Source organism: Bos grunniens, chromosome 6 (assembly GCF_055505025.1).
Source record: "Bos grunniens cultivar Pamir isolate PY7600 chromosome 6, Bosgru_T2T1.0, whole genome shotgun sequence".
NCBI classification, from domain to species: Eukaryota; Metazoa; Chordata; class Mammalia; order Artiodactyla; family Bovidae; genus Bos; species Bos grunniens.
The window spans coordinates 72,353,541-72,367,008 of record NC_141170.1 but is presented as its reverse complement, the minus strand read 5'-3'; the positions used below and the strand labels follow the sequence as shown (position 1 = coordinate 72,367,008).

Genomic DNA, 13,468 nt, shown 5'->3' with positions numbered 1-13,468 from the left:
GTCCTGTTTCTAAAGCTGGGCCCCTTCCTCGTGCCTTGAAACCACGGTTCCTCTCTCCATTCGCTCCTGCTGCTGGTCCAGCCCTACTTTGTGCCTGTGTTCTGTTAACTGGCTTTCTCTGCCTTTTCTGTTATTCCCGAATTCTTTTCTCAGTGACGTTTTTTGAATCCCACATCTTTCACTACCAGGACCCAGATTTCCTATCACTAATCCTCTTCCTGGGGATTGGTCCCCTGTGCCAAAATTCCAAGCTGAAATCAGCAGTTCAGATTCTCTTACTGGACATCTTTGATTTTGACTGTCTGTCCTGCCTGTTTTCACCTCCAGGTAGAGTGGTCAGGACAGCCAGCTCCTAACATATGTTGGACCACCACTTGTTCTACTGCTGCTAATCTCTTCTGGATACTTTGAGTTGCCTTCCCCCCACCTCTGACATGCCCACTGCCAGCTGCCGCATCCCAGCAGTGAGCCTGGTCCCAGTTTCCTGCACTTTCCAAACTGCTGTATGCCACTATAGTTATCAAGGGTTCCCCCTCTACATTCTTTATCTTATTAAATTTCTCTCAGTTGGTTCTTTTTTCCAAATAGAAAATACACTAATCAACTGGGTAATACAGAATCAACTGGTAGGTAGCAGCTAGCATTTTCTCCTGTTGTTCAAGGTTTAGGTGACTTAACAGTGAGAAATCTTTGGGTGAACTTGGGCTATCACACTTGGTTATCTTAACACTACCATAGGTGTACCAGTAGAGGGCACTCTTCTCATTGGCAGGTACTGTACTGAACTTGAGGAAGTCTATCTACCTCGGTACCTCGTAAGTAGACACAGCAATGAATTACCTGTTATAAAACAGTGCTTAATTGTTTGTTTTTTCCCCAATGTTGTACCCAGGTGTTACTTTGTTTTTCCAGAGATACATCTGTATTGAGTCATTTTGCATACAACAGTGCCTCACCACCGAAATCATACATAAGAGGTAAACTTTTCTTAATTAAAGGAAATATTCTTTAGCACTTACATAATCATACCAAGACTGTTCATTTTATAACATATATTACATTTTCAAAATTTTTTATTGTAAATTATTTAAAAAGATGTCTCTTAAGTTATTATAACCATCCTTTTACTCCCAAGCAACTTATCACAAATCACAGGAAAGTGGATCCCCAAAACAGCGTTTAAAGTTACCTTCTTTATTTTTCCTGTTCGCGCTATCCTCTGTTGCAGCTTGTGTCATATATGTTGACTTTTATTCCCCCTTCTCACTATGACTTTATCATTTGAATTTGCTTTCTCTGCTTTTTTTTTTTTTGCCTTCGTTATTCCTTCTCTTAACGTTACACCACACTTGAAAGTTTGATATAATTTATATGCAATTAGCATTCTGATTTCTAGTTAGTGCTTTCTTGTCTTTATCCCTAGCTGCCTATAAGATAATGCTATTTCAGTATGCTGCTGGCACCTGACAGCTGAGCCAGTGGTTAGCTAAAAGACTTTCCCCTGATTTCTCATTTTTATTAAGTAGTGAACTCCCAGCACTGAAAGCTTGTGAACCTATTGTGTATGGTTTTCTGCTGTTCCCATAAAGAAGGAAGCTGTTTGCCTGTATCTCCTAAGTCCGACTGTCTGCCTGATTACCACAACCCCTGCCCTAAGACAGGCCCACATTCCCAGGGCTAGGATCAGGCTCCCCCCAAACTTGGGGGCTCTCTCAGATACATTGCTTCTACACTGAATTGATAGAAACAGTTGGTTTGCTTGTTTGTTTCTTTAACATCATCTGCTGAAAAACTGATTGTAGAATTTAATTATCTAATGGACTCACCTCTAAATTCAGCCAGGATTTTAAGGCCCTGTCTTAACCTACCTAACTTTGGCTCCCTGTTTATTCCACATTACCGCATATTCATTCGAAATCTCTATATATTCCCTACACAGAAGGATTCCTTTTCCTTCACCCCCAAAATCATAGGTTCTTGAAGAACTAGTCTATATCTCACAGTATCAGAAAAACTGAGATTATTTCCTTCTATGTAGGGAAAAACCCAGTTCTTTCCTACTGTATTTCCCAGTAGTGTGTTTACAACTCACACAAAACACTTCACTTCTGACGCTTTTGTTTACACATATGTGGGAGTTTTGCCCCACAATAACAAGCAAGTCTTGGCACCACCTGGGTATCCTACGTTTTAACTCAATTCTAATCTTGTCTGCCTAGAGATGGTGTCAGATCCCACAGGTTAGGGACTCAGTCCCACAGTACTGCCCCCCTACACACACACACACACACACACACACACACACACACACACACACACACACACACACACACACACACACACACACACACACACACACACACACACACACACACACACACACACACACACACACACACACACACACACACACACACACACACACACACACACACACACACACACACACACACACACACACACACTGTTCAGACACCAGTCACAAGCATAGGTTGTCTCCTGTGCTTCTGACCAACTGGCTATAGGTTGGAGGTTCCAACAAACCCCTCTTTGGGTTTGATTAATTTTCTAGGGTGGCCCACAGAGCTCAGGGAAACATGTACTTGTATTTACCAGCTTGTTAAAGGATATGATAAAGAATACAGATGAACAACCAGATGAAGAGATACATAGAGCTAGCTCTGGGAGGGTCACGAGCACAGGAGTTTCTGTCCCTGTGGAATTGGGGTGTGTTATCGTTCCAGTGTTGACCTGTTTGCCCACCTGAAAGTTCTTCAAACCCCCTACTGTTGGGGTTTAAGTCTTCCTCACATATTTTGAAAGTCGCTTAGTCATGTCTGACTCTTTGCAACCTGATGGACTGTAGCCTGCCAGGCTCCTCTGTCCATGAAATTTTCCAGGCAAGAATACCAGAGTGGGTATTCATTCCCTTCTTCAGGAGATCTTCCCAACCCAGGGATCAAACCCAGGTCTCCCACATTGCAGGTGGATTCTTTACTGTCTGAGCCAACAGGGAAGCCCACATAAGCATAATCGATTATTAAATACCATTTCCAGTCCTTCCAGAGTATGGGGGGTGAGGCTGAAAATTCCAAGCTTCTAATCATGGCTTGGTCTTTCTGGTGACAAGCCCCCATTCAGGAGCCCACTCAGGTCACCCGAATAGAACAAAAGATATTCTTAATGCTAGTTTCATTTAGGAATTGACAAGGGTTTCAGAAGCCTTGTATCAGGGACAGCATCAAAGACAAATACTAGCATAAGAGATGCTCCTAGTGCTCTTATCAAACTTAGGAAATATCAAGGATTTCAGGAGCTCTGTGCCAGCAACCAGGGGCAGAGACCAATTATACATTCTCTATTATCTCTTACTCACCAAGTCCACTAATCTCTCATCAAGTTCCCTCTCCTCTAAACCTCTAAAACACGTAAAGCCTGTGCCAGAAAATTCAGCAAACATATCTTAATGTTCCCTGTTGTAGTCTGGACTATAAGCCCTGTGGTTCAAGGCCCATATTTTACATCTGTTCTGTTTGCCTCTTGGCACCTAGCCCAGTATTGAGTACTCAGCAGGTATTCTCTATCATCCATCCCTCTGGATACCTGTCAACCTACCATCTATCTATCATTTCATTTTCTTCTTACTCACAAGATCAATCCTTGTTGTCTCCACTTTAACCTAAACTGCTCATCCAGTTCTCCATTTTTTCTCTGCCACCATTCCCAACAAGAAATACAAAAATTGTTTTAATTAAAATCTTGCCTTAAAGTCAAATGCAAAAATGCATATGTCTTTTCAGTAGACTCAACAGTGTTAGAAAAACCGTCGAGATAAACATTACCTACTTTTTCACACTTCAGTGGAAAGTGGGAAAAACCTCAGACCTTTAAATGTTTTGAGGAGAAAATTTTTTAAACTCCTTTAAATATTTAGTTGTGGTAAATATACTTTAATTTTCTGAGACAATGTTGATATCAAATATTTATTCTGTGACTCAGACTAAAGAATCTGCCTGCAGTACAGGAGACCCAGATTTGATCCCTGGGTCGGGAAGATCCCCTAGAGAGGGGAATAGCAACCCACTCCAGTATTCTTGCCTAGAGAATCCCATGGACAGAGGAACCTGGTGGGCTATGGTCCATAAAATCACAAAGAGTTGGATATGACTAAGCAACTTTCACACTTTAGGTCATATTAATTGTTTAAGGACTCAGAAAATATGACCACTGTCCAGTGATAGATATTTAATTTAAACTCTTCTCCCATTCCATTAAAATGATAAACTAATGAGGTATTACAAAGCTTAGACTTACTTTAATGACAAAAATAGAATTACTTATAATTAATACAACAGTTCTGTGCTTACAAATAGATGCTGCTCTTAAGTGCTTAAGGAGCTTGAAAACGTTTGTTTTTTAAATTATTTGCATCACTTGCCTTGTACTTAAATTTTCATTGTTAACCTTCATTGATGAAAAGATTTGCTGATACCAAAAGATTGGCTGGCATATTTTCAAATTAATTTCTTATGAAATGAAAGGAGATTGTACTATAGTAGTTTTTAAAATTCCACTAATTATTAGTATATTCACAAAGTTAGTTAATTTTTAAAGTTTTTTCTATTTTATTTAACAATATTGGAACTCTGTGTGTTTTTTCTCTTACAGGAAAACTAGGACTAGAAGAATATGCTGTCTTTTATCCACCAAATGGTAAGAGTAATGTTATTGCTTCCTCTAGTGGGAAATAGGAAAATTACAACTTTTATAATAGGAATGTGACTTTATTATTCTCTATCTTTAAATGAACAATAATTTATCATCTAAAATAAACCTTCTGTAAAATAACTATTCTAATGAAGTTTTCCATGTTTGTGGTAGGTTTGTGCTGGGCTGTGCATGGCCTTTCTGATTTCCCTTGAGACCAGTAATAGTATTTGTGAGCAAGCTAAGAAGACTCAGGTGTTAAGTGCAGGGCATGTAGCTTTGCTCTGAAGGACACTAACTCGTCTGTCCAGTACCTTCCCGTGGCTTTACTGGAGCAGTGCCCCAATGAGTGGATTGCCGTGTATTGCACTTTGTTGTTCTCATGGTTTGACAAGTGTGGTGGTAGGGGTGGTGGTTTAGTCGCTAGGTCCTGTGTGACTCTTGAGACCCCATGGACTGTAGCCTGCCAGTCTCCTGTCTATGGGATTCTCCAGGTAAGAATACTGGAGTGGGTTGCCATTTCCTTCTCCAGAGGATCTTCCCTACCCAGGAATCAAACCCAGGTCTCCTGTATTGCAGGCAGATTCTTTACCGACTGAACTAGGAGGGAAGCCTCTTGACAAGTGTAGTATTTATGAGATAAAAAATATTTCAAGAAATGTAACTCCAAAAATTTGTATTTTGATTAAAGTGGTCAAATGTATAATGACTCCTTTTGAAATTCTTAGTTTTAAAGATATGCTCCTTGGAAAAGCACTATATAGCAGTCCTTATTATGATAATATAAAGTGGCATCCTGAAGAATTTATTTCACTCCAGCAGAGTTAAGACCGTGGCCTTTGTAATCCTGTAGACCTGGGTTCAGATCCCAGTTCTTGCAGCTCACCCTATGACCTTGGGTAAGTTATGCATTTCGCCAGACTTGATTCGTCATCTATAGCACATGGGTAACAGATTAAAGGAGATACACTGTATGAAACAGCACAGTTGGATGTGTAGTGAGTGCTCAGCAGATGCGACTTACACGCCGGGCTTAGCTTCCTTACTGACCAGCCCACATGAAGCTCACAGACAGTGCCGAGAAAGCACAGGCTGCCTCCTTGTGCCTCCCACTTCTGTCCCGGGCCCCCTCCTCTGCCCCTCCTTGAGCGCTGCAGTTCCAGCGGCCCACCCCGCCCGACTTCTGCTGCTCCTCTTGGTTTTCCCCATGCAGCTCTTCTTTGCAAACATTTTCCTAGGACTTCTTATCTGCTCTCTTGCTTCTGTTTGTTAATTGCTCTTCTATCTGTTAATTCAGTTCTGACTTCTACATTATTTAACTCAAACTTAACATGTCTTAAGCTGAAGTAAATTAACTTTCATATTTATAAAAGAAAAAAAAAAGCAAAATTAAATTTAAAAAAACAGAACAATAACAATAAAAACCCAAATACTGAACTGTTTCTCTCTCACTTAAGTGTGCCTGCCAGTCATTCAAGGCCTAACATCTGGTAGTCATCATGATTCTTTTCAGTCATGGATCCTCTTCCTCCAACAAATCATGAGGATATTCCAATTTTATCTTCAAAACCCATCTGGGACCCTCATGGCATCATCATAACTACTACCTTGCCCTCATTCAGCCTTTAGACACCAGTAGATACAGACTCGGAGAAGACAATGGCACCCCACTCCAGTACTCTTCCCTGGAAAATCCCATAGATGGAGGAGCCTGGTGGGCTACAGTCCATGGGGTCGCTAAGAGTTGGACACGGCTGAGCAACTTCACTTTCACTTTTCACTTTCATGCATTGGAGAAGTAAATGGCAACCCACTCCAGCGTTCTTGCCTTGAGAATCCCAGGGACGGGGGAGCCTGGTGGGCTGCTGTCTATGGGATCGCACAGAGTCGGACATGACTGAAGCGACTTAGCAGCAGCAGACGCAGAGTACATCGTGAGAAACGCTGGGCTAGAGGAAGCACAAGCTGGAATCAAGATTGCCAGGAGAAATATCAATAACCTCAGATATGCAGATGACACCACCCTTATGGCAGAAAGTGAAGAAGAACTAAAGAGCCTCTTGATGAAAGTGAAAGAGGAGAGTGAAAAAGTTGGCTTAAAGCTCAACATTCAGAAAACTAAAATCATGGCATCCGGTCCCATCACTTCATGGCAAATAGATGGGGAAACAGTGTCAGACTTCATTTTTTTGAGCTCCAAAATCACTGCAGATGGTGACTGCAGCCATGAAATTAAAAGACGCTTACTGCTTGGAGTAAGTAACTGACCAACCTCAGTTAAGTTCAGTTCAGTTCAGTTGCTCAGTCGTGTCCGACTCTTTGCCTAGACAGCATATTAAAAAGCAGAGACATTACTTTATCAACAAAGGTCTGTCTAGTCAAGGCTATGGTTTTTCCAGTGGTCATGTATGGATGTGAGAGTTGGACTACAAAGGAAAGCTGAGCGCCGAAGAATTGCTGCTTTTGAACTGTGGTGTTGAAGAAGGCACTTTAGAGTCCCTTGGACTGCAAGGAGATCCAACCAGTCCATCCTAAAGGAGATCAGTCCTGGGTATTCATTGGAAGGACTGATGTTGAAGCTGAAACTCTAATCCTTTGGCCACCTGATGTGAAGAGCTGAGTCATTGGAAAAGACTCTGATGCTGGGAAAGATTGAGGGCAGGAGGAGAAGGGGATGACAGAGGATGAGATGGTTGGATGGCATCACCGACTCAATGGACATGGGTTTGGGTGGACTCCAGGAATTGGTGATGGACAGGGAGGCCTAGTGTGCTGCGGTTCATGGGGTTGCAAAGAGTCGGACACGACTGAGTGACTGAACTGAACAGAACTGAGACACCTAACTGATTTCCCTTCCTCTAGGCTTTTCTAGCCTTGTTCTGTTTTTCGCAGTGCTGTCTGAGTTGTATATCTAAAAGGAAAATCTGAAATTTGTCATTTTTCTCCCTAAAGTTTCTTAATGGCTCTGCATTTCTTTATAAGCAATACCCAAACCTCTAAGGAAGCATAAGAAGGTCCCTCTTGACTCTGGCTCCTATTCAGTCTAACTCCTAGCTTCATTTCTCACAATTTCCTATTTTACTTTTTTAAAAATCACAAAATATCAAATTAGTAACTCTTTGCACAAGCATACTCTCACAGAAGCAGTATGCTGCTTCCTGCCTCATTACCTCGCCTGGTCCTGTGATTGCAATAGCCCACTCAGCCTTTCTTCACCTGGCTGCCCTCCAGGTTCAGCTCAGGCATGATCCTCTTCAGGAACCTTTCCCTGGATCCCCAGGTGAGGTTAAGGGCCATTCTTCTAGACTCTTATAGTACCCAACGTGAAAATCTTTGCTATCTCATATTGTATTTTCTTGGCATTGATTGTATATGCTTTATCACCCCCTCTACATTGCAGGCCTTGTGAGGTTCAGGACTGTAGCATTCATTTTTGTTCCTCCAGGATCTCATTATAGTAGGACTTTCAGTTCAGTTCAGTCACTCAGTTGTGTCCGACTCTTTGCAACCCCATGAACTGCAGCACGCTAGGCCTCCCTGTCCATCACCAACTCCCGGAGTTCACTCAAACTCATGTCCATCAAGTTGGTGATGCCATCCAGCCATCTCATCCTCTGTCGTTGCCTTCTCCTCCTGCCCCCAATCCCTCCCAGCAGCAGAGTCTTTTCCAATGAGTCAACTCTTCGCATGAAGTGGCCAAAGTACTGGAGTTTCAGCTTTAGCATCATTCCTTCCAAAGAAATCCCAGGGCTGATCTCCTTCAGAATGGACTGGTTGGATCTCCTTGCAGTCCAAGGGACTCTAAAGAGCCTTCTCCAACACCACAGTTCAAAAGCATCAATTCTTCAGCACTCAGCCTTCTTCACAGTCCAACTCTCACATCCATAATGACTACTGGAAAAACCATAGCCTTGACTAGACGGACCTTTGTTGGCAAAGTAATGTCTCTGCTTTTGAATATGCTATCTAGGTTGGTCATAACTTTCCTTCCAAAGAGTAAGCATCTTTTAATTTCATGGCTGCAATCACCATCTGCAGTGATTTTGCAGCCCAGAAAAATAAAGTCTGACACTGTTTCCACTGTTTCCCCATCTATTTGCCATGAAGTGATGGGACTTTAATGAGTATTTAAAAAGCCAATTTAGAGGCTTTTTACTTTTAACATGTATGTATAACCTTTGTTACATCTGTCTCCCCAGAAACTTAATTTTATAGTTATATAAGGATTGAGAAATAAAAAATAATTATCTCTGAAGGGCCAGATGAGATGTCCATGGAATCAAGTTCCTTTCCTCTATTCATAGAAGAGCTTTTCCAACTTAGTTTAGCATATATTAGCTTTTATTTGACACACATGCCTAACAAACTTGGTTTATGGGTTTTTGAAAAGGCAGAGGAACCAGAGATCAAATTGCCAACATCTGCTGGATCATGGAAAAAGCAAGAGAGTTCCAGAAAAACATCTATTTCTGCTTTATTGACTATGCCAAAGCCTTTGACTGTGTGGATGACAATAAACTGTGGAAAATTCTGAAAGAGATGGGAATACCAGACCACCTGACCTGCCTCTTGAGAAATCTGTATGCAAGTCAGGAAGCAACAGTTAGAACTGGACGTGGAACAACAGACTGATTCCAAATAGGAAAAGGAGTTCATCAAGGCTGTATATTGTCACCCTGCTTATTTAACTTATATGCAGAGTACATCATGAGAAACGCTGGACTGGAAGAAACACAAGCTGGAATCAAGATTGCCAGAAAAAATATCAATAACCTCAAATATGCAGATGACACCACCCTTATGGCAGAAAGTGAAGAGGAACTCAAAAGCCTCTTGATGAAAGTGTAAGTGGAGAGTGAAAAAGTTGGCTTAAAGCTCAACATTCAGAAAACGAAGATCATGGCATCCAGTCCCATCACTTCATGGGAAATAGATGGGGAAACAGAGGAAACAGTGGCTGACTTTATTTTTGGGGCTCCCAAATCACCGGAGATGGTGACTGCAGCCATGAAATTAAAAGACGCTTACTCCTTGGAAGGAAAGTTATGACCAACCTAGATAGCATATTCAAAAGCAGAGACATTACTTTGCCAACAAAGGTCTGTCTAGTCAAGGCTATGGTTTTTCCTGTGGTCATGTATGGATGTGAGAGTTGGACTGTGAAGAAGGCTGAGAACCAAAGAATTGATGCTTCTGAACTGTGGTGTTGGAGAAGACTCTTGAGAGTCCCTTACTGCAAGGAGATCCAACCAGTCCATTCTGAAGGAGATCAGCCCTGGGATTTCTTTGCAAGGAATGATGCTAAAGCTGAAACTCCAGTACTTTGGCCACCTCATGGGAAGAGTTGACTCATTGGAAAAGACTCTGATGCTGGGAAGGATTGGGGGCAGGAAGAGAAGGGGACAACAGAGGATGAGATGGCTGGATATCATCACTGACTCGATGGACATGAGTCTGAGTGAACTCCGGGAGTTGGTGATGGACAGGGAGGCCTAGCGTGCTGCAATTCATGGGGTCACAAAGAGTCAGGCACGACTGAGCGACTGAACTGAACTGAACTGAACTCACTCCAGTGTTCTTGCCTGGAGAATCCCAGGGACAGGGGAGCCTGGTGGGCTGCTGTCTGGTGGGTCGCAGAGTCGGACACGACTGAAGCGACTTGGCAGCAGCAGCAGCATACCCCTGTAAAAAAAAAGAATGAAAAGAAGCTGATATAGATTGGAGAATGACTAACAACAGTAGAAGTGAAAATCAGAGACCAGCATATAAAAGCACACCTGCAAATCAGTCTGGGACCATTTTATGTAAAAGCCAATAGCCCTCTTCCCTTTAAAAAAGTATCATTAGGTTGTAACACATATATTAATTTGAGACTTTTATAATGAGCTTAAGGCACCAAGAAAAAAATATTGTTATAGCAACAATAGTAACAGTAGTCATCAGTATCAGCTAACATTTTCCATGCAGAACTATGTAGTAGGGAGTGCACTACATACATTATATGTTTTAATTCATTTAATCCGTACAAGAACCTTCTCAGCCAACTTACTACTAGTATTATCCCTACTTACAGATAGAGGAGCTGAGGCACAGTGTTAACTTGCCCAGTGGCAAAGCCCGGCTTTGAATGCAAGCTGTTTGACTTCAGAAGCAATATTCTTTTTTTTTTTTTTCTAATTTTATTTTATTTTTAAACTTTACATAATTGTATTAGTTTTGCCAAATATCAAAATGAATCCACCACAGGTATACATGTGTTCCCCATCCCGAACCCTCCTCCCTCCTCCCTCCCCATACCTTCCCTCTGGGCCGTCCCAGTGCACCAGCCCCAAGCATCCAGCATCGTGCATCGAACCTGGACTGGCAACTCGTTTCTTACATGATATTTTACATGTTTCAATGCCACTCTCCCAAATCTTCCCACCCTCTCCCTCTCCCACAGAGTCCATAAGCAATATTCTTTTTTTTAATTTTATTTATTTATTTTTGGCTGTGCTGGGTCTTCATGGCTATGTGGGCTTTTTTTTTCTAGTTGCTGCAAGTGGGGGCTACTCTCAAGTTGCAGGGTGTAGGCTTCTCATTGCAGTGGCTTCTCTTGTTGCAGAGCACAGACTCTAGGTGCTTCAGCAGTTAGAGCACTTGGGCTCAGTAACTGGCGCACGGGCTTAGTTGCTCTGCAGCATGTGGGATCTTCCCAGCCCAGGGACTGAACCCTGTTCTCCTGCATTGGCAGGCAGATTCTTTTCCACTGAGCCACCAGGGAAGTGCCAGAAGCAATATTCTTAATCACCATGTCCCACTACCTCAGAAAAACATTACTGAATTCATTGAGTATCTTTTAGAAAATTAAGGGGTTTATATATTGAAAAGGTGTGTGTGTTAGTCACTCAGTTGTGTCCTACTCTTTGTGACCCCAAGGACTGTCTGTAGCCAGTCAGGCTCCTCTGTCCATGGAATTCTCTAGGCAAGAATACTGAAGTGGATTGCCATTCCCTTCTCCAGAGGATCTTTGAGACCCAGAGATCAAACCCAGGACTCTGCATGTAGGCAGATTCTTTACCTTCACCATCTGAGCCACCAGGGAAGCCCCATTGAAAAGGTTGTTGTTGTTCAGTCTCTCAGTCGTGTCCGAGTCTTTGCGACCCCATGGCCTGCAGCACACCAGGCTTCCCTGTCCTTCACCATCCCCCAGAGCTTGCTCAAACTTATGCCCATTGAGTCAGTGATGCCATCTGACCATCTCATCCTCTGTCATCCCCATCTCCTCCTGCCTTCAATCTTTCCCAGGATCAGGTTCTTTCCCAGCGTCAGGGTCAGCATCAGGGATTGAACCTGCTCTCCTGCATTGCAGGCCGACTCTTTTACCGTCTGAGCCACCAGGGAACTGAGATTGAAAAGGTAAGTGTATGTAATAGGTCCTAGAAACAGTCTCATCCAGGAAAAAAAATAGCTTAATGCTTAATGAAGTAAACCCACAGCTGTTCATAAACTTAATACTTAAGGATCACTTCTTTTCTCAGGTTGTTTTAGAACCTTACCAGAATCAGAGAGGACTCTTCTCTGAGGATTGAGTCTGAAATTTCAGATAAAAAGAGACAGGGAGCAGTCAGTCTCTGTGCGTTTACTCTTAAGGCAATACTAAGCAACATTTTTATATTACCTGCCCTATTTTCAACCTCTGCCAAAGACAGGATTACTTTGAACTCTCAAGGATACCTCTGCCACCACCACCATCAAAAGTGGCCTGGCCTTCATGGTCACAGGGCCTCACCCAGAGAGCTTTGCCTGCAGCTCACAGACACACCCTCCATCCCTGACCTGGCAGGTGCTTAAAAGGGGGCAGAGGTTTGCTCACTTGTTTCCCCTCCTGTGGTCTCCTTTCCTAGGATGGAAATAAATAACAGGCCCCTGTGGCACTGGACATTACAGTGGAAAGACTTTCTCTAGTAGGTTCATTAGACAACCAGTGAGCAAAAATTTCTGAGCTGGAGGAGACTCATCATGGGAAATTTTTAAGTTTTTCTTGTTTTTATTTTTATTTCAACATGTGTAACTTGTCCCTATTCATTTAATGAATACTTATTTGGCCCTGTTCTGGCTCCCTCTCCTAGGTGGGTGAACCACAGTAAAGGGCAAAGATAAAGTACCTGCTGCCAAGGACCTTGACGTTGGGAGGGAGACATCCTATAAACATCCTATAAACAAGTACACAAGTGTTGCTGCTGCTGTTGTTTGGTCGCTCAGTTGTGTCCGACTCTTTGTGACCCCATGGACTGCAGCACGCCAGGCATCCCTGTCCTTCACCATCTCTCAGAGCTTGCTCAAACTCATGTCCATTGAATTGGTGATGCCATCCAACCATCTTATCCTTTGTCATCTCCTTCTCCTCCGTCTTCTATCTTTTCCAGTGAGTCAGCTCTTTGCATCAGGTGGACAAAGTATTGGAGCTTCAGCTTCAGTATCAGTCCCTCCAAAGAATACTCAGGGTTGATTTCCTTTAGGATTGACTGGTTTGGTCTTTTTGCTGTCCAAGGGACTCTCAAGAGTCTTCTCCAACACCACAGTTCAAAAGCATCAATTCTTCAGTGTTCAGCCTTCTTTTTATGGTCCAACTCTCACATCCATACATCACTATTGGAAAAACCATAGCCTTGACTAGACGGACCTTTGTTGACAAAGTAATGTCTCTGCTTTTTAATACGCTGTCTAGGTTGGTCATAGCTTTTCTTCCAAGGAGTAAGTGTTTTTTAATTTCATGGCT

The 13,468-nt window shown here is 42.6% G+C and overlaps 1 protein-coding gene across 21 annotated transcripts in view; it reads left to right on the top strand.

Annotated features, from left to right (window-relative positions):
- TBC1D19 (TBC1 domain family member 19) overlaps positions 1-13,468 on the top strand; it is a 151,942-nt gene that overhangs the window by 104,277 nt on the left and 34,197 nt on the right. For 13 of the 21 annotated variants that reach the window (XM_086406210.1, XM_086406202.1, XM_086406206.1 and 10 more), the window contains 2 exons: positions 893-977; positions 4,669-4,713. In XM_086406210.1, the coding sequence (XP_086262336.1) occupies positions 893-977; positions 4,669-4,713 (130 nt within the window). Of the gene's footprint in view, positions 1-892; positions 978-4,668; positions 4,714-5,526; positions 5,692-11,994; positions 12,106-12,818; positions 12,918-13,468 lie in introns of those variants that run through there. The other 8 variants (XR_015165506.1, XR_015165505.1, XR_015165508.1 and 5 more) reach the window with 7 other exon arrangements.